Source organism: Argopecten irradians, chromosome 1, assembly GCF_041381155.1.
Source record: "Argopecten irradians isolate NY chromosome 1, Ai_NY, whole genome shotgun sequence".
In the NCBI taxonomy this organism is placed as follows: Eukaryota; Metazoa; Mollusca; class Bivalvia; order Pectinida; family Pectinidae; genus Argopecten; species Argopecten irradians.
The window spans coordinates 38,290,326-38,313,390 of NC_091134.1; the positions used below are offsets into that span (position 1 = coordinate 38,290,326).

Consider the following 23,065-nt stretch of genomic DNA (forward strand, 5'->3'; position numbering starts at 1 on the left):
GTTAAATTAAAGTTTGTATACAACAAATATTTCCCTTGCTGAATTAACTCTATATATAATGGAGCACAACGGGCTCCATTATTATTATACCCTCATAACCTCAACAAAATAAACATCTATTCCTTATATTTACAGTTTTTCAAGTAAATGAATATTATTTTTTCCCGCGGCAGTTGCATATTTTTTATTAAAATGCCCATCTTTTTTTCTCTCTCGTCATCGTCAACGAAAGTAGGGTCATGACCCCACGTTGCTTCGCCATCGACTATTCACGTAACAATAGAATCGCCGCGCTTGTTGTGCTTACATTATACACTGATAATGATAAAACTAGAAAGCATGGTTATTGAGTCCATGTCAGTACAAACTGTAAATATTGTTGTTTGTTTGTTTTATAAGATGTTTTTTGAATGTTCTAGACTGATTTATGTAAGTGACTGTGTTGTTCTTATCATTTATGTAAATGTTACAGTATTGTGTATAGCTTATGCTAATGAGTAGTTTAGGGGTTGCGACATGAGAAAAAGTATGACTCTGTACTAGGAGACAGAAAAAATTCTTGACTCTGAGTATTCTTGAAGAAATACAATGTATAAATTACTGATTTATTGGGGGTAAATAAAAGCCGGGACTAGACCATAAACGTCAAAAGAGTAAGTAGCCCATACAAAAAGAAATACAAACAGAAATGCATATAATAATATACATAAGACAGAAAGATATAATCAATAAATTAATAGTGACGCAGGGGATGGTGAGTGTTGTGTGGTGTGATGTGGTGTAGTGTGGTGTGGTGTGTGGCGAGGTGTGGTTTTTCTCTAGGTACTGTGGATTTCCACTGCCTCCTAGACCTGGCTGTCCTGAAATGACCCTGACTATTAATAGGATATAAAACAAATATAAACCAAACCAAACTAACTAATGTATTTGCTTATTTCTGCACTTATTTGCCTCATAATATCGTTAAAAAAAGATATAAATGTACAAAAATAATCTTGGCCTTTAATAAAAACATTGACCTTGAATTTTGGCATTCATTTTTCCAAAATAAGATGGTTAGATCGAGTCGACTGAGGCCAATCATCGGGAAAGTTTGGTTATGTAATTAAAAAAAACGAGTTCTTATGGGGTCACCATTCAACGGAGACCATTTTCAACGGGTCGGTGTGAAAAGTGCACTTAAAGTTCAGTTTTCAACGGTTTTTGGGGTTATTTTTCAACGTTGAAAAATGGCCCGAGGTCAGTTTTCAACGGGGGTCAATTTTCAACGTTACACCGGATCTACCAAAAACAAGTCATGCTGTTCAGCAGAACGCCACAACACGAGCGGTGGCTGGAGAGCGCGCCACGTGAGACGCGAAACGTGCGACGAAATTCAAACATGCAGTGTCCATATGTACATATGCATATATATATATATAGATTTTGATATTCTTCCATGTAACAATTGTGACTGGAAATTTTGGTTACATAATCTGTGATAGCCAGTACTTGTATTTGATCTATTCCAGTATATATTTTGACGATCGTCATCGAACAGTCGATAATCGGACAATGTTGATTTAATCATTATTCATAACATAAATTATTTATTCATAAAGGAATAGAATATGTCCATATGTGTATATTTTGCTGTTACAGAGCAGATCGAAAATGTCTGGAACTAGAAGGGTCAAGATGGCCGATAGTTATCATGCTTCGCCTATATTCCTGCTCCATGCGCCGTTCGTAAACTTCTTGTTCAAACGACTTCTTCTCAATAACACAAAAAAAACGCACATTAAACTCCTTCTTTCCTTCAACTTCTTGTCTTTGGAATAATTTAGATATATATATAAGAAATTCTCCAACTTTAGATACCTTCAAATCAAATCTAAGTAAATCTTTCCTTCCAGAAACCGATTTGTGTTTTCTAAATTTTGGTACTAGACGGCTTAATATTCCCCATTGTAGATTAAGAAAAAGAGCAAGTACTTTAAATTACGATCTTTTCAGATCCAATCTTTTGCCTTCAGCACGCTGTGAATGTGGATTTACGTGCGAAGACTCTTATCACTTTTTCCTTACATGCCCAAAATATCACATTATGCGACAGACATTATTAAACGATCTTCATTGGTACCCCGGTGACATCATATTAGATACATGTACATTACTAAGAGGAGATGCAGATTTAGAAAATGATGCTAACCATAATATTGCAAAGACAGTCCAAATTTATATTGATAGTACTGGCAGGTTTTGACATTATGAGCATCCTACCCCATTTCCTATATCTACCCCGTATCTTAGTTGATTAATAGATTACATGTTATACATATGTCAACAGTATAAATCAGTGGTGTCTGCTGGCTGGTGTAGTTGAAAGATTTTCGAGGAAAGGAATGGCTTCGAGTGGATCTCCAGTGCAATGTTTTTTTATGGAATGTGTATAATGGACAACGTTTTAAGGAAGTAACCGATCGGTGTTTCCCAGCCAGTCAGATAACTATGTATACAATTATCACGTTTACAAATAATAATAAGTATATAAATAACTATTCTCCTCTCCAATACTCCTCCATCTTTCCCTTTTCTCCTTCATTCTTAAAATAGAATTTTTTTATTCATATTATATATATGTATTGTCTTCATTGCTGTCCATTATGTATATATTCATATTATGTATTCGGGAGAGGACGTTACTAAGTTGGCAAAACTTGTGTACAATCCCTGTTGTCAATAATTTACGAAAATAAAAATATGTTTAAAATCTGAAACCAAAAAAATCCAGGCTACTGATATTGAGCCTGTGGCATGCTGTTTTCGAATGAATGGCCTTGACTTTAACAATCTCTTGTCAGTCTGTATCATGCAGATATAAAGTACTACCAATTTCGTTCAAAAGAATGACGTTCGATAATATTTTGATATAACAGGGGTCCAATTGGCTAGAATATTTAAATGATTTCTTGTCATTAACTAGGAAGTTTACAGACGGCTTTATTACTCTCATTTATAAAAAGGACATGGCTTGCTTTATTTACCACCGGGTATTTTAGATATACCATTCTTCCTGGTTGTGTGCCAGATTGCAGTCAGATACTAAATATATCTTATAGAACACATAAGCTATTGTCAATCAAACTTGTAATTCAGCACGTTATTGAATTATTGAAGCTAGATATTTATTCACTGACGCAACGACTCTACTTTAGTAAATACCCAGAGACTCTCATCATTTTTTAAATTAAGGATAAAAACTATCATAATATAAATATATTAGTCTTAATGCTATTAATCAATGTATTGATCCGTTAATGGATGTAATAAACGAAGCAATGTAACACAGGATCTTAATCAGATTGTATATTATACAGTGTACCTTGTCTAAACCGGATATCAGCCGAAACAGCATATTTAGCCGGTAAACCGAGGTTTCCGGATTATACAGGTTCTAGTTCTTATAAATTAAGAAGAAAATTTTGCATTTATACATCATCTTCTTCAAATTGTATTAATTAATTAATTAATTTATTCATTTACATTTCAAAATTCCATTACATATAAAAGGACACGACACAAAGGACACAAATGCTTATACCACCATTCTCCACTTCTAGTTCTACAGCGGTCTAGTGGGCAAGATGCTCCGACATATTACCACAAGCCCTCCTCTCGGTAATTGCCAGGTACTGGTCGGTGTTCGATGATTTTTCTCCTGGCACAACATTGAATTTAATTTTACCAGTGTAATATCATAAAATATATCGTATTCAATAATATTTCTTTAGATACTAAAATTAAATAGTGTGAGTTACTTAACAATTTTTTTACTTATACAACACAGAGAAGAAGAACGATAATTAACTGGTACTGACCGCTGGTCGGTGATTTTTCTCCAGGTATTTTTTCCTCCAGCATTAAACCTCGAAGTTGCGTAAATGACACCAGCTGTTAATAGGGCGTAAAGCTAAGCAAACCAAACCAAACAAGACTACCAAATACACGGATAAAACAATGATATGTAGAATACATTGCTATTCTATATTAAGATTCACTTCTATACAAATCTTGCCGCTGTTTTCATAAACATGTTTTTATTTTATCTACTTCCATGAAAAGCATTGTGTTTGTTTTTCATAAAATTTTGGTTTTACGCTAAGTTTTGGCAAGCCACTATATGTATTCATATATTATAATAGTTCCGTCAATCAAATATCTATTACCATGTACATTTTGCCTGATTATTACATACACAAGGACGTGTAACGTGTGATCACACATATAATAGCATTACATATACTACACGTGGTTTTTATCATCTAAACTATTTTTATTTTAACGTACTCACCCTCCCATTTGTACTTGTAATGTTTTTATATGAATCATTTATTGGCCAAAACAAAAAGGAAAACATGCCTAAATTCCGTGGTTTATGATTCCTGTCGAGTCCTTTGTACTAATAACAATACATAATTTAAAGCACATTGTACATTTAAACATGGTTACAATGGTACAATGGAACCAAAGATAATGTCAATGTATGCAGAAAACATTCTTTATTTGCATATTGAATTATCACACCTTGGGCTGCTTTTATTACATCATGAGTGAAACGTCATATTTTTCAGAGAAAACGACGTGCTTTTTGCTTACAACATAATGACATCAAAATCGATATTAACCCTAAAGGGAGATAACTGTAAAACATAAAAACGGGATAGTTTGGAGTTTGTAAAATTCATTGACTTAAATATACGGCAATATCTGATGCAGAATTCTGCGAAAACATATCCAAATGTGTATGTACCATGTAAGACTTATACGACTGAAATACCATAGTCCAACGCAAATGTAAACAAACATGACCTTGATCTACGACGACTGGAAATAAACATGTTCTATAAGAAAATACGGATGTAAAATATCTGTGACGTCATCTTTTCTGCAAATATCCTATTGTGAAAAATCGAGAAATATTATATGGAGGGTGATCTTTGGATGGGATGATGTCGGATATTTGCTGCATATCATTGTAATAGTTTTACCATGTATGCTGCATATTCCCGTCATCGGTGCATATTTTATGTATCCAATCTGTATTGAAACATATTATCAGACGCCATCGTACTTAGTAATTATGTGTTTACGTTTTCAGTGTCACAACTTTATGTATGTTATTAATAAAATGACCTTAACAACATTTTACTATCTCTGTTCTTTTTACGATATTCAACAAAACTAGAGATGAAGTTTCAGATAACAGATCTGCCATTATTATCTGGGTTGTAAGAATGTCGTGATCGAAATATCATAAGGACAGTGTATCCAATGACTTGTCTATATCTTATTATTTCTTTATACTAAGTATTTCACAACCTATATTAATGAACAGTTTATTAATATACACATTTTGGATTTATGCCATGTTTTCTCATGTCAGTATTAAGTTATTTAGAACAGTGCAATGCTTATCAGTTATATACACTACGTGATAAAGGTTGACAGCTAATGTCGTATCACACGATGAAATAGTTTTTCTTTATATAAGTATATCATCAGTGACGAATTTGTTAAATTGTGCTTACCTAGAAAAACGTTAATTCTGGGTTATGAGTAAACATTTCATCATGAATACATATACTTCTTCTGACCATGTACCCTTGACTCATACCAATATATATCTCAACAACATTGAATCTGATTAAGTCAATATTATATCATAAAATATATGGAAACTATCAAATGATTTATATTTTAGTTTAATAAATATAGTTGACACCAAATTAATAACTCGAGGTAAAAGAAATTTAAAGACTCATTTAGTTTTCAATGATATTTCTTTATATACTAAAATTATGTAGTGTTAGTTACTTCATAAATTTTCTTACTTATACATCGCAAGAAAAACGAGATTTGAGCTTTTCGGAGTTTCTGGGCAGGCCAATTTATGTAATTCAGAGCAACAGTGTTTATGTCAAGTGGTTACTATTAGTGTAAGTAATGCCACAGTATACCGACAACATTGCAATATTATGGTAATATATATGTTTAACGGGTTTTTTTTAATTTTACAGCAATACCAAAGCATACTGTATAATATAAAATGTGTGTTGTGTAGAAACTTGGGTTTTTTCGTGGTTGCTGAAAAACCACGAATATAAAAATTATGACGAATTTTGTGGTTTATATATTTTTTATAGCATTGCTACATCAGCTAACCACAAATATTTCTATCCACGAAATTCCCTCAAATCTCCATACCATAAAAGAAAGCACACGCGAACATCTAATTTTGTACAGTATATTTCATATCAATTATTATGTAAGGCTCAAGTGATTGTGATTATTCAAGATCAATGCGAAGTGAAGTACAACTGTCATGAAATCATAACACAAACACGCAGGGAAGAATTAACAATGACACGATCAAAATATCTGTATTGAAAGTCAAAGACGTAAAAAGACCGATATATATTCTATATATAGGTATTTCACAAATAACCTCTTCCACAAAAAAACTTTCATGTAGTTTATTTATATCTAAGATTTGATCAGCGAGTATTTATATCTGATAGCCGTGTCTAATTAAGTGCGACAAAAAAGAGGTGTATAGTTTATGTAACCACTAATGGAACCAATCCATAGTGTAGTTTTGTTTTGTATTGTGTTTACATGAGCTAACATCTATTTCTGTTTACGTAAATATAACTCTGAGAAATCATTTCCCAAAGTGAAATAATTATGTTTTCCCAAACTACCGTTATACATTTATTTAGAAACGTATCGGTACTGTCCGATATAATATCTTAGTTGATGTAAAATCCACCACCGTTAAAACATAGTGCTATTAACAGTTCAGTGATAGTGAATATAGTAACTGATTGTATGTATGGTATTTGTAAAAAATGAATTGTGAATATTTAGACAAGATTTGATACGACCAATATGCATGTGTTTATTTTCAAGACCCATAAGTTCATGTGCTCGTGTATAACTATACTGAACTATTCCGCCTAAGTTACAGAGATAGGTATCGATTGTGACGTCATTGGTTTGTGGGCGAAAATTTCGTCGTTTTCACCTTCTACTCACAAATATATGATGTTACAACCAATACCAACCGGCAACATAAGCCTACTGTAATGTGTAAATACAAAATACATAGCGGAAATAGTAGAAGTTTGAAAGTAGCGTCAGGATAAGATAATGCTTCTGGTATGTATGCTTCCGTCACTATTTGTGAACCCATGAAATTCTTTTAAATATGTCATCGCTAAATGTTTTACCTGACTAAAAGATGCTAACTCTTTATTACCAAAAAGGCACACATGTCTTCCATTAAGACTATTTCCTTTTGGAAGCAACTTGTTTTTTAATGAGTGATTTTCAAACTTATTTACGTTTATCGTTTTGATAACTCAACGTTGGATTTAAGAAAACCATAATTAATTACAAACTTTCGTACTGTTTTCAATGTATTATATTTTGTGTAAATATAAAGATCCTTATGTTGAGCACATGCACTAAAATGTTCATAATTTTTGTCATATTTTGAGATGATTTATAGATAAAGTGAGTCATGGTATATTAAGTATTAAATAGTGTCGAAAATTGCCTTATGTTTGAAATTGTTTATACTAATAATAGTTTAAGTGATAGTTTTTGTTAAAATTGCAATTTCCTTTAAAGTTATATGTGCCGTAACTAGCTCTATCGCGAACATAGCAGAGTTTTATACACATTATTATGCATAAAAAGCTATGAACATTTCGTTAATTACGGTGCAAATAAGCTACACGTTTAAAAGCAATAAAATTACAAAATCATTAAAATCGAGTTTTGGCAGTACTGCTAAAAATCATATGTTCCGCCCACTATATGTTATCAGCGCAAGCATGACCCAACCAGCAGGTCACAAATAAAATCAATATGGCTTCGTCCGATTGATTTGTTCGATACCTCTCAGTTTTAATATTCATAAGAAGACGGGGCTTAGCATTTCTCGTTATTTTTCTTCGCAACATTATAATTACATCTTGAGACTTATAACAGGTAAACTATATGGAGCGAATAACATTAAAAACTAATATCTATCATTTTCATCAAATTTCCACTGAAAATAACGTCGATGAATAGATATCTCTCAGTTACGGCACATCATATAGCTTTAAACAAGTATGTATAAATATTGATATCACTTTCCTTTCAAAACTGCCCGATAGTTAAATTTGAGCCTCGGTATCTGATATCGGCTGTATATCTTTCATTAGACTGCATATGTGTGATATTTATTGTCAATGAAGAAGATGTGTTACTCTGTAATAGAATATTGGTATATTTGTTATGCGTTGATTTTTATATGATACGCTGCCTCACGTGTCTCCTTTTAAGTTCTGTATATCTGAAGGAAGTAAAAAGCATGACTTAATTAACAATTGAATTTACAATGATGCACGTTTTACATTTCACATAAATAAAATGATTGGCACTGTGAAGAATTCTTTTTTTCTATTGAAAATGTTTTAATATAAATTCGATCATATGACGTAAAATGCATGAAGTATCTGACAATCCCATATGGAGTCACATTCGGATAACCTTTCAAATTGACCACCTCTTAATTTCCTGACGACGACAAAATACAATAATTCAGTAAGCAAGATTATTTTTCATTTGTGTAGTTATCTCAACATTGCTACGTGTGAACCGAAGTACAGTGAGTATAAAGGGCATCATAACGCGATCCCGGAATGGGATGTTGTCAGACCCTTTAGGAAATTGAGCGTGTTTAATCAGGGTGACGTGAAATGTAACTAATGCTTACCGTGCAATAAATTAATGCCTATCTACTGTAGTTTGATTCAATGATATGTTGGATAGATTTATATATCATTTGATGTACACTATCATGCTTAATTAATATATAAGTATCACTTCGTTTGTCTTTCATAATGCTGTTTTGTCACACATTTGTTTCCATGATTGTAGTGCAAAGTATACGTCGCTAGCATTAACATTGTAATGTCATTGCGGTAAAATAGAAGCTTCATCTGTTGACATAACTTTTTATCGAATTCATTTGTTTGTTTTAATAACGCATGATTACAAAGCGATAAAAACAAAGAGGAAACCTTTTTGCTTATAATAATTTATTTAGGTAAAGCATGATTAATCAAATATACATCAGATCTGTATGGCATATGTCTTATTGATATAAAGAGAATGTATGTGTCTTTGAGGCAACAGATGAAGTCTGGTTTTCCTTGGGATATTAGTCTTCCTGGAACTTTAAAGAGACATCAGTTTTTTTCTTAAATATTTTGTCATTGTTTGTTCTACTTATTTAAAGTATTGGAAAAACACAAAATGCGTAAAAAATAACCCGGTTAGTTTGTGAGTAACGGAAACGATTAGTCTGTTAACTCTGAGGGGAGCATCTTTTCGTGATTTTATGTGACGTTGATGTGGTCGCGAGGAGTTGATTTGCAAAATATTTAGAAATGGATAGATCTATAAAAACGTTTTGTTACAGATCGAAACTTTTTAATAGCAATAGTTCCACATTTTCGCCGTTTAAAGTACAAATCGCGGTAGGTTAGGATGCAATACGCTAAACTAATAGTAAATACACCAGTAAACAAATAGTAAATACACTAAAATACACCAGTCAATTAATAGTAAATACACCAGTCAAGTTTTAACACTAGGTGTATTACAGTATTTAGGGATTGACTCTAGCTTGTTTAGCATTCAGATCTTTTGAGATCACCAACAAACCTGGCACGTCTTTAAATGGACATGTCTAATGATTGGACGTTGAACTAATAAAACCATAAAGTTTACTGCTTAACGGATATTTGTTTTGACACGTGATAATAGGGTATATGGATTACTTACTTTTACCTCTTTTAACATTACTTGTTGCTTGTTCTACCATTCCCCTATCATAACCCATGTCCAACAGACTCTGGACAGCTGCATATGACCACATGTCAGTAGGGGGCTGTGGTTTGCCACCATCACGACTGGACACCTCGGAGATTGAGATAACACACTTCTAACAATTTTTTTCGAGATTCAGCAATATATTTCAGCACGCCAACCTTCGGGGCGCGATTTGTACGAATGCATTATTGAGAGATTTGATCAATGAGTCGACATTAGCACGGCTTGAAAGTTGTTATGTGTTAAACTTCGTTATTGTGAATGCTACTTTTTGCACGGGATTCGTCTTCTCATTGATTTTGACACACGATTTCGTCTATCACTCTACATGCACATTTCGGTTTGAAACCGTTCCCTTCCTATCATCCCAACTTGGGCATTTGACCTCATCATATAGACTTTGACATTGCATATGTCACATCACCTGAAATATGCTACTAGATTTCACTGGTTTCAGTGATGATCATATGATCGTTCGCAAATTAGACTTGGTACAACACTTCTTACGAACGAATGAGAATTTAGCGCGATATTAATTTCAATAACTATGGTTTCCGCTCAATGGGTTGGTGCAAGACAGTTGTTGCGAGAACATGTTCCATGAAACACGATCATTTACGGAATTTGTCAAGCGGGATAGAAATGAGTGCTTAGCTGAGCTACACTAACCAGGCTCGAACCGATGCCTGTATGGTCACCTTACATACTGGACATTTTACCATCGCCGGGGCGCATTCTGAACAGCAAACAAAATGACCACAGGGTAAAAATACGATTTTCACCTCTCCGTCACCGCAAACTTTACAGACGGACATTTCTCTCAACCTCTGGTTTTCTTCCATTAGGAGACATGTTTCTGGAAACGAAAAAAGAGATACTTTTTTTATAGTTTTTTTATTAACAAAACATACAAATGTTATGTTGCTGTTAATGAGATTTAAAAGGCTATGCTTCAATGTACTTCTATATGTGTCTATCTGACTTTGAGGATCATATGGTAAAGAAGTGTGAACATTTAACGTGTTTCTAGATCGTCAGTCAGGACTTCTTCTTAGCAGTATTTGAACGAAATATTTGATTGTATCCCTAGTTAGCTCACCTTTATCTCCGCAGTCTAGTGACTTTGTAACTGATTGTTTTTCACCGGGATCGGACATAACGCCACTCTCTTTACCATCCTGTATTCTAAACACCTCATCTAGAAGTTCCGCAGCCTCGACATCTTGTAAACCTGGAGAAACAATAAGAATATTCAGGTTACAAAATCACTTTGACGTCATAACAATTAATAATAAAATATTTTAATATATCCTGATCTACTGTTTCATGGGGGCCGCGGTGGCAGAGTGGCTAAGATGACCCGACGTATTACCACAAGCCCACTATCTTTATAGGTTGCGAATTAGAATCCCTTATAATTATGAGACAGTTGCGAGGTGCTGACCGCGGGTTTTTCTCTCCGGGTATTCCGGTGTTCATCCACCAACAAACCTGGCACGTCTTTGAATGGACATGTCTAATGATTGGACGTTGAACTAATAAAACCATAAAGTTTACTGCTTAACGGATATTTGTTTTGACACGTGATAATAGGGTATATGGATTACTTACTTTTACCTCTTTTAACATTACTTGTTGCTTGTTCTACCATTCCCCTATTATAACCCATGTCCAACAGACTCTGGACAGCTGCATATGACCACATGTCAGTAGGGGGCTTTGGTTTGCCACCATCACGACTGGACACCTCGGACTAAAACAACAATAAATAGTCAAATTATTAACTAATATTTCCGTACAGTTTTTCAACAGTCGGTAAACACGTTGTCATTATCGGAAAAGTTTCTTAAAAAATTGAAGAGAATATGTAAATAAGTCTTTATCTGATTGTTTGCTATTTTGTCTTTTTTTCTATTGTCTATTTATTTTAATTGTCTTGACACCTACCTCAATTCCTAATGATTCTGAATTTGATTGCCTGATGTTTCGAACAAAGTCACCTCCCTTGTTCTGAAGTAAAAACGTGCACTGAGGAAACCATCGCGCGTGCTCTGTCCAAGGATCATCTCCCGGCATCCAGTTGCGGAGTCCGCCACCACAAAAGAAACAGCGAGTACAGTCGGAATGGCCACTGTAGATAAAGCCAGCTTCTGCCATTTGCTCCTTGGTCTGATATAGATGTCTTGGCCACGAATTGTATGAAGCCTCGCGAGAATTTAAAAGGGCGAATTCGGGGTATTTCGGTTTGGAATAGGTTACGTTTGGTGTATCAAAATCTAAAGAGGATGAGTAATAAGTTTCTTGTGCTGAATCATCGGACCGTGACGCTGTCCGATCAGGTTTCTGCGCTAAGTTATTGGATCTTGATGTTGGACGGTTATGTTCCTGTGGTGAATCGTCAGACCGTGACCTTACGTGATCTGGTTCACCTAAAGACAAATTGTTGCTTGGTTGATTGTTCGATGAATTGTTCTCCCTCAATGGTTGATTGTTCGATGAATTGTTCTCCCTCAATGGTTGATTGTTTGATGAATTGTTCTCCCTCAATGTTTGATTGTTCGATGCATTGTTCCCCCTCATTGGTTGATTGCTCGATGAATTGTTATCCCTCAATGGTGGATTTTTCGCTGTCACTTCCGGTAACGTAACACCGGGAGGACGAGGGATCGGGATATTTGCACTATGCGATCCGGTCACGTGACTACAATCTGGGGACACGTTTTGGTGATAAATGTCTGGATCCTCTTTTTCATTCCAGCTTGAACGAGTGATCCCACATGAATAACACGTGATCACATTGTTTCCACTCAGAAAGAACCCTGCACGAGCCAATCGAATGCTACTGACGTTCATTGTGAACTGAAAACGGGAAAACGTCCTTAAACGAGCCCATTCCACGTGCGCTAGTTCTTCTAGAATATGCGATGACTGGGTTTGAACTCGTTGCCACATAACGGCGACCGAAACAATGCCAATAGTGTTAGTATGTTAACAGAAAAGTTAAGATCAGAATGTTCGATATAAGAAATGATCTGGATTACAAATCCTTGAAAGACAAAATAAGCAAAAGTTTAGTATACGATGCAAATTAAAACCATTACCCCTATAAAGCTTACGGTATAAAAGAGTGCTTACACGGTGACTAATGCCAGTGTGATTGTTAAAAAGAGACAACAACGAGAATATACTTGACTACAATAGATTTCAAATATGATTTACGCAGAACTCTAATGAAAAGTTACATCACTATTTGCTACACACCAAAATGGTTTCTAATGTTCCTGCGAAAATCCAGCTTCAATGTAGATACATATAAACGCCAATTGATTTCTAAAATCTGTGTTAAAAGCCGCTGCAATATTAGATGCACGACAACTTATTTAAAATCATGAATGTTAAGAAGCCACTACAATGTTAGATACACGTCAAAGTCAACAAATAATTCACATTGTTCTATTATTTCAAATGACAAATTATGATATTTCGTCGTTTTCTTCCTTTTGGTACAGACATAAGCTGTAACTTGGAATTGATAAGGGTATGACAAATTCTGATATTGCGTCGCTTTCTTCCTTTCGGTACAGACATAAGATGTAACTTGGAGTTGATAAGGGTATGTCGATAATTCATCTGAAACAAAAAAGAAAAGGAAAGATAAATCAAAACACTAAATTATGTCGTATTTTTTATATTTCCTATAGTAAGCTTTTCGGGAAAAAAAACTATATAATAAACGTATTTAATATACTAGTAAATGAGAGTTCATGAAGCCTTTTATGAGGGTGACTGCAAATGGAGTAATACTTGTTTAAGCTTAGAGATGTATTTTTTGCATGGATTGCGTTGGGAAATTGATTTAAACTGACTATTTCATGTAGGTAATAGCATTGCTGAGGGACATATCAGCAAAGTAAAGTTGGACAGTTATTTCTTATTCGTTATTCGAATAACTGATTCGTTATTCGAATAACGAATAACTGATTCGTTATTCGAATAACAAATATCTGTCAAATTGCTTTATTTAACCTAAAACATGGTAATCTTTAACAGCCTCAGATATTATACAAACACTATCCGAAGTATACTGATTGATTAAAATATCATGCTCGTTCACGACTTTTGAAGGCGACTGGCACCTCAGTGGTTGTCATTTAGCATTCCATAGCAATGTAAATCAGATTGAAAGTGGGTCGAGTCTTTCGGCTCCAGGTCCGAAAATAGCTCTCCGGGCCAGATAATACATGTTGTGTACAATATCCGCCGTTTACGGCCACAGGCAGTGGGAAGTCGTATACGGTCCCCGGAAGTGAAAAGCCATATACAGTCCCAGGCAGTGGGAAGTCGTGATCGTGCACGTCTTTTGAAGGTGGCTGCCATCTCAGTGGTTTCCATGGAATATTCCATAACAATCTTATTAGGATTCGATGGAAAATGAGCCTTGAGCTGTAGGTGGGAAAGTGGATCAACAGACCAAAAAACCCATCTTATGCACATTATCAGCCGTATATGGACACAGGCAGTGGAAAGCCGTGCTCTTGCACGATTTTCCAAGGTGGCTGCCATCTCAGTTGTTCCTTAGAAACTTTATTGGGATTGAAAGGGAATGAGCCTTGATCTCAAAAAACCCATATTATATACATGATTAGCCATGTACGGTCCAAGGCAGTGGGACGCAGTGCTCGTGCACGACTTTTTAAGGTAGCTGCCATCTACGTTCCCATTGAATTCCCCATAACATTGAATAACGAATACCTATCTATTTTTACTTTATCCGGCTAAAAGTAAAGATGGACAGTTATTCGTTATTCGAATAACTGATAACTGTCAAAACTTACTTTCATGAATATAGCAGTGAAAAGAAAAGAACAAATACTTAATTACATCTTGTTTTATCTATTTATTATGATACGATTTTTTTATTTTCATAAGAAATATAAAATAAAACATTTTAATATATTTACATTCTGAGTGTTTCGTCACTATATGAATCAACCAACTGACGAAAACAGACATTTGCCGATAAAATCCTTTGAATGCACTATGAATACAACGATTCGCGTGCATCGAGCATCTGATTTCAAACATCACGCCAGTTCAAATCAATGAAAAAAATAGTCCACCACAATAAAGTAATGTATAATCTTTAATGTTTTGTTTCTTAATATAGAATCAATTAAGGTTTACTGTAATAAGCCAATCAAAATTTTTAACTATATTTCTTGTACGACTTCCAGCTGTTCCATTAATCATAATTTTAGATATAATTTAATAACCTTTAAATAATTTTTATTTTCATAAATTATTCTAATGTAAATATAGTAAAACCCCTCTAACTCGAACCCGGATTGTATATGGATTGAATGTATTTTTTTAAATTTTCAAAGCGGCAATGAATAGCAAAAGCTGTCTACTTTACATATCCCGTTAACGCTCCTATGAAGATATGTAGATATCATTTTTTCATAGCCGCTATGAAAATTAGAAAAATACATTTAATCCCTATATAGATGGTTGACGATTGCTTAAAAATATATTTGGTGTAAGACTTGTAATCTGAAATAAATGTGTTCATCAATTGCACTGGCATCGTTGAAAAGAGAAAAGATATGGAAATAGTCTAAGAAAAGTTTAAAGTTATAAAAAAACAGTACAATAAACCCATCAGTTATTCAGCGGTTATACAGAGTAAGAAAACTAAATCTACCTTACTCAATATGTGAGAAAGACAATAGCGTTCCAAAATAATGTTTACTTTCCTCTTTGTAAATAAGGACCTAGTATTTTAATTTCTGTATAATCACAGTAGAAACCTATTTTCCTGTCTCAAAATTTCATACATTTATAGCATTAACACACACTGACATTATGGAGGATACATTGAAATGAAGGAAAACCTTTCAATAATTATATTTCATGACTTTATAGGAACTTCATGTATGTAACACCATACAGCTAATTATTTCTTCAAGGAATCGTCAGTACAAAAATGACGTATTGAGAGAAAAGTTAAAACGAAACTTGAAAATGCATGTTATCTGCTGGTCGTCGTGACCTTGACCTAGTTATAATGAAACTTAACTAGCTACAAATCCGTTGTATTTACAAGCTGTGTTGAAAGGGATACCATTCGAGTAAGTAACAATTGTGACTATAACCTTGATTTGACAAATACGAAACCGAAATGTCTTCTAGATATTTAATATTTCACCTAATTAAGGCGACGCAGGGAAACATCACTAGTATGAAAATCAGCATTTAATCAATTTAAAATTATGCATTGAATAATAAAAAATATAATATGAACCAATATCATTTGAGACTTCTCGAAATTATAAAACTCGTTTTACATGAGGTAGGTTTAAGTGATAGAGTAAAACGGTCTTACGGCTTACCTTTGGGAACGTCACTTTCGCGAACATAAGATATCCAAAAGTAGAACGATATTTGGCCATCTTCTTCACCATTGTTGTGTTGTTGTGGAAGCCATGACGAATATTAAAATATTATAGAAGTGTGTAACTTAAATTGATGATTTGTTTTTTGGAACAGTTATATGTTCCAAACTCTGTGTTGTTTTAGTACTATTATTTTTCTCCTCGCAATGTGCTGTAAGTATCAGTTATCACTCTAGACATTTTTTTTACGAATCAATATAGTTATCGGTACTTTAAAAAGAGTTTCTTTGCAATGGTATGTTACAATCCTAGATATCCGTGTTCTGATCTGAATGTTATCTGAAAATGACTTATATGTTATATAGTATGTCCCTACAAATATATGCAAAATCGAAAACGAAAGTAGACACATAATCCGGTGTTCATTATTTCGTAAGTTCTATTCTGTACTTAAGCAATGCTAAATCATTTTGCTATTTATACAGCATGCGACACAAAAAGTACTTTCGTTTCATAACAGGTTCGATTATATAAGACGAACCGACACAATACAGAATTTGAGACACATGCCTTGCCAGTCTATTCATGTGAAAACCATGCCACTCAACACTATTAACGTAATATACATATTTGATGAATTATGTGACCACTTCCTTTTCTGGGGTATATAATGTCCTATGTATTATTCGCGGGCTATACGTTTTTTTATCATAAGACGATACCTAATATCTGATAGATGTGGGTTATCTGTGAAAACTATAACAATATTTGATAATATGGGGTCTATACCTTGTAAGCTCTTTCAAACACGCAGAAAATAGCGGTTGCATAGCGGAGGTACTCTCTTACTATGCCAAAGTATTTTCATATGAACTAATGTTCTTGCATTTGAATTTTCTTTCCAAACAAATGATATGCTATTGATAATGACATATCTCTGATTAAACCAATATGCCTTTTACAAATGATTTCACTTTATCATATAGACTGTCGTGCTATAGATAGAACATGCTACATAGTACTTTCATGGATTACATTGACGTATAACACGCGGGCTATGTGTCGATGTGAGTTATCTAGAACTTGTATTTTACAAATTCATACAAAATGTATCAAATGTCTGATTTTGCTCCCCGAGGGTTATACACTGGTACTGGTAATTTTAGTTACTATCATTTGTGATGTGTTTTTTGTTCGCTGATGCTTAGTTGTAACAATCAGTCGTGTTTCTCTTTTGAAGTCAGGTTACATGTGCAAAATGCTTGAAAAAATTGTCTCCATTGAAGGAATTATCATTTATCAAGTATCAGTTAAAAAATCAAATTTATTCAAACTTTTACATGGTGTCTCCTGGCTTAAATTCAGTTCTTTTGAAACATACCCTCAACCACAAAATATGAACACAACTCACATAACTGACTCCAAGCTGAGACACTCCAAAATTAAAACTCAACTCCAGATCCAATCGTACGTGTTTTATCATATCTTACCTAAACAGAACACACCTACTTTCTTTCGTTCCCACGACCCTGCTGTTTAGTTTCAATCATTACCTTATAAACACACATTCATTTCAAATGAACTCTCTCTCTTATCATAAAACAATAACCATTCATCAGATTAGCTGGACACTCTATACCACCTCACTCCAGTTACAGTCAGATGACAGCGACTGACCAACAGCCCTGACTCCTGCTCTAATCAAACCATTAATTGAAATTGGTGCCTGACCCTACTCTCTCTCTCTCTCTCTCTCTCTCTCTCTCTCTCTCTCTCTCCCTCTCTCTCTCTCTCCCTCTCCCTCTCTCTCTCTCTCTCCCTTTCTCTCTCTCTGGGGTCCTGTAACATGATCTATCCCCTTATACAAATATATTGCTCTTTCACACTTTTCAGCCATTATTTCATAATAGACAAAACTGATGTTATCAAGTTCTAATCTGGCATGAGATGGTATTTGAATATTAATTAGTATGCAAATCAACCCATATCAACTTTAATGGCATACGAAAGCGGGAAGGGCTGATATTGTCTTGAGCTTCCTCTGAATATCAGGGTTAATGTATGTCTTATTTGTGTTATTCAAAAGTATACAAAATTGTATATTTATCCAGTTATATTTATATAGATGACAATACATTACATTTTGTATATTCGAAAAGGTAAACATATATAATTATTGTGTCTTGTAAGTATGAATGTATGATCAACTTAAATGAAAGAAAAATGAATGAATGTCAGTTTTATGTGGTAAATATTTATGAATGATATGACTTATGGTAAAGTGATGTGGTAAATGAGAACCCTTACATGATGTTTCCTTGCTCTAATCTGGCGTGAGATGGTAATTTACTATTTATTAGTAACACATCAACCCACATCAACTTTAAAATAGTGGCATACAGTAGCGGGAAGGGCTGTTGATATTGTCTTGAGCATCCTCTGAACATCAGGGCCGTTTTTTGTCCATGTATGTCTTATTTTTTTTGTTCAAAAGAAAGCAAAATAGTGTTTTTATCCAATTACATGTATACATTAATATAGAATACATTTTGTATAATCGAAAGGGTAAACATACAAAATTACTATAGGTATGTATGTATGACCAACTTGATTAAATAAATAATGAATAAAAACGTCGGAACAACCATCACCCCCGCGATATTTGAAGAGCCGTGCTATTCGCTGATGCTGTTATGCAGGTAGTCGTCTAGAATACATATGTATCTGTGAAAAGGGTAAATAACCGTAAATGATCATTTTTACTCTACATTTGCCTGCAATGTTTATACGTCTGTTATCTTTGTGACGGAATGTGTGCTGATGATTGTTCATGAGTTTAGTACATGTATAATCATTATTTTATTGAATTTTTGAATTTGTAAATACCGCTTAAAGTATAATGTTGTTGTTTTCACTATTCGCTGATCATATAAAACATGTAGTTATTATTTGCCTATCAGTTTGATTTCGTTCATAGAACTAATAAACAATTATTTTTATTGGTGAAGTAATCAAAAGTATTGTCGTACCAAACGCAATGATGACATAGTCAATAACATTGGTATATGTTACATCGTTTCAGCCAAATTACGCCGGTAGAGCTTAAGAAGAAGTTCAAAATGTGTTTTTAAGATGGGAGCTGTGGAGACCATTTTAGATTTACCTGAAAAATAACAACATTTTGTCAAGACCATGTCAGGATCATTTCAGACAGGTTTCCGCCAAATCGCACCGGTAAAATTAGAGAAGATGTTCAAAATGTGTTTTTAAGATGGCAGCTGTGGCGGCCATCTTGGATTTCGGTTGTTCAAAATGTGAAACGTTTACGCACGGCGCACAACGGCGGACGAAACATGATGTCTATAGATCATCCTGACCCTTCGGGTCAGATGTCCTAAAAAAGGTATGGCTGTGCGAACCAATACACTGGCCGTTGCTGTTTATAGCTCGTAAAAACTGTTGATTGTCCATTCATTGATGCTGCTCTATTGACCACGTTTCCATCAGAAGATACTCTGAAGTAGTTGCGAACGATATAGAGACTTAATTCAAAACTCTCGGCCATCTTACTGAGGTTTAAGCCAAACGGCCGTGAAAATTTGGCTGTAAAAATTCCTGAAGTAATGTTGTATTCAACGCTGTCCGCCCATGTCACCATTGAGCATACATTAGGAAACATTTCTACACGTATGCGAATAGGTTGTCCAGCATGAAACACATCGTACAAATTAACAGTTTCTGTGTATGCGTTTGAGTTGAGTGGATTGTGGACTGCTCTCCAAACAGACGCGTCTACGAACCATTGAACTGTTGCATTAGTAATATCATTTGTGAGGAACGCTGCGCTGCTGCTAGCGAAAGTGTAGGTGCGTATGGACCCGGTGGTGGCCACCATTCTTATAATTCTTGTCAATGTTTTTGTGTAAGAATCTACATTGTTAAGGTTCACTTCTGATGTGAGCATGGCAGATACCCTACCGGAAGTAGCCGTATAGATTATATCCGCCTCAGCGGACCGGCCTTCGTAAATGACCTTGACCCTGTGGCCAGTGTGAGCGTATTGGACAAGATCGGACATCCATCCATATAAACAATTACCATTTGCGTCGTTGCAGTATACTAATTACCAAGGTTCCCCAGCTTTCAGAACATAGTCCACGGACTTCACTGTAAAACCAGCCGATTCCGTTGTCCAGTCAATTGTAGACATATGACCATCTGTATACGGGATTTCACAAGTCCAGGTGGTGTCCGTCAGTCCTGGAATCCAGGCAAACTGTCCGATTATAGAACTGCCGGGATAGAGGTTGTGTAAAGTGTAATACGCCTGTGTAGCTACTACCCTGATTTCAGAACCATTCAGCATCGCTGCTTGAAGCGCCAATTCGGACGGATCGGTTGATGTAAAGACTGTCTGATATTGTTTGTCAGTAGCGTACCAGCTCATCCAAACTTGGCGTGAGACATTCACAGCAACACCAGACGCCCACTCACTAGTGATAAGTTCTCCTGTCGTGGACGCTGTCACTATGACGTTATTTGCCACATCCGCTACCTCGACGATGTGTACAGAGGTCGCTGTGTAAGCACTGTTTTTACTTTCAACATAGTCTGCGGTGAAGGCAAGATCTACGCCATTTTGCCAAGAATGGATCACTATGCGAAAGTTATTGCCGTTTTGTGCTGCTTTTTGTATTAACGACAAATCACCAAACTGTGAGGTCAAAGTTCGCGTGAACAAATGTCGATAGCCATCTCCAACTGAATAAGAAATAATACAATTAAGATTTTACATGTCAAACAAGTACCTGTGTGTCTGTTTTGATGGAAATCACAAGGATCTGTTGGTGACTAATATTGGCTATGTCGCATTGGCGAGGGCATCAATGCGACAATCGTAGCATCGACAAAAATACCCTGTCAATGCGACAAATTTACGCGACAGTGTGACAAAACAATCTGGTTGGTCTGTATTGTTGCGTTGGCGCTATCAACAATTCGAAAAAGTCAAACTTTGGCCAGGGCACCGGTGCGACAATGCGACATGGCGGAAATTAACAAAGTAAGTGATAACTAATCAATCTCAAGTTACGATGTAGAGTAAGAGCTGCAAAGTAGATGAAGTATATATAGAAACTTATACAGATTTTCCGTTTTCTTAGTGACCAAAATGTAGAGGAATGATAGTTAATACTTAAAGAAATAAGAAGAGTTAATGTTATAATGAATTTCTAAGATTTTTTTTTCAATTTGAAACAAGTGGCATAAGCATTACATACTTAGAGATGGACATCGACTTACTTATATTGTGGTAGCATAATGGTTTATATTCTTGCGTACAAGATTTATCCTGAAGCATGAAGTTCTCGCTAAGATATAGGGTGACACAGTCCTGGTCTTCGGTACTTTCAGTTGCGTCATTAGGCTGGTCATGCCTCCACCGCAACCAGGGAGCAGGACCCTGGGACGTCACAAAGACATTCTCCGTATCTCTGTCATCTATATCAACCCAAACACCCATTAACGAACTGATGGACAGCTGTGCCTCCCTCCAAAAATCATAAATAGAGGATATTCCTTGTTTCTTGATGAATACTAATTATACGAGCGCAGCTTTTCGCGGCCCGAAGGGCCGGGAGCGAACCTCTTTAAAGGTAACATATGTGTGAAAACAAATGTAGTCATGGCAACGTTGAAATATCATTATTTGAAAAACCTTCATCCACTTCCCGCACGGAATACGTCAGTTTCGAGATCTCAAAACGACGTGAGTAAAGTACAATTTACCGTCGATAAGTCCCACCATCCGGTGATTATTACGTCATCATTTGACGTGAGTTTCGTGACGTCATAATCACCGGAAGGTGGGACTAATCGACGGTAAATTGTACTTTACCAACGTCGTTTTTGGATCTCGAAACCCCCTTATTGCAGACATGCTTTGCCGCGGTTCTGAAACCAACGTTTAAACACTAAAGAAATCTTTGAACTTAAGTGAGCGTTTACCTGGAAATATTGTTGTTTGAATGCGTTTAATAGAATTGAAATTGAAGTAGTTTCCGAATTTTCCGTCGTCTTTCACAAGGCGAACCTGAGTAAAATAAACATATCGACCTGGAATCCAGATATATTTCGGTTATTGCGAAATTCTTACCTGGTTTAAAACCAAGCAAAATTTTTTTAAGTAAAAGAACACAACCCATTAAGTTTCGCCAACACCGTAATTTATTTTTCCTCGACAGGGCGATTCTGAAATAATCACTGTAATCGGGAACCATCGGCTTTTTCCGTACATTGTGACGTCACGCGGTACGTCATGAAACGACGTCAAATCATATTCCACCGATTCCCGCGTGTATATAGTTGTTAGCACTCTGTTTGATCGAGGCGACTCAAATAAAAGTAGTTTATACGGAAAATAAGTTAATCTCCATTACGATCATTTAGCAATTTACCCTAATGATCAGTTAGTAAACGTGACAATACGTTTTAACTAGTCAGATCAGCAAAGCCAAAACATACAGCTGTTAATTAGGCCTACGCTTGTTAAAAGATCTACACATTCATGTCATTTTCATTTTTTTTGGTGTATTCGTTTTCAGCGACCGTTGATAAATTTTATAAAAAATATCTAAAGATTTCGAAGATAATAATTAATTGTATAGTTTTCCGTAGCTTATTTCTATAGATGATTTATGCAACTTATGAAGTAAGAAAATATTTATGCAACTTATGAAGTA

The 23,065-nt window shown here is 35.1% G+C and overlaps 1 protein-coding gene across 2 annotated transcripts; it reads right to left on the minus strand.

Moving 5' to 3' along the window:
* Positions 1-9,116: 9,116 nt before the first annotated feature.
* Positions 9,117-16,690, minus strand: LOC138326878 (baculoviral IAP repeat-containing protein 7-like). Of its 2 annotated transcripts, none has more exons than XM_069272873.1 (5): positions 16,323-16,690; positions 11,878-13,560; positions 11,548-11,683; positions 11,030-11,161; positions 9,117-10,786 (listed from the first exon to the last, which is right to left on the minus strand). In XM_069272873.1, exons 2-5 carry the CDS (start codon positions 12,880-12,882, stop codon positions 10,590-10,592), a joined length of 1,470 nt encoding a protein of 489 aa, XP_069128974.1. In that variant the 5' UTR covers positions 12,883-13,560; positions 16,323-16,690; the 3' UTR covers positions 9,117-10,589. The 2 variants fall into 2 exon arrangements, with proteins under 2 accessions (XP_069128974.1, XP_069128966.1); XM_069272865.1 differs by having other exon boundaries at positions 11,542-11,683; positions 16,323-16,689.
* Between the last annotated feature and the right edge of the window lie 6,375 nt (positions 16,691-23,065).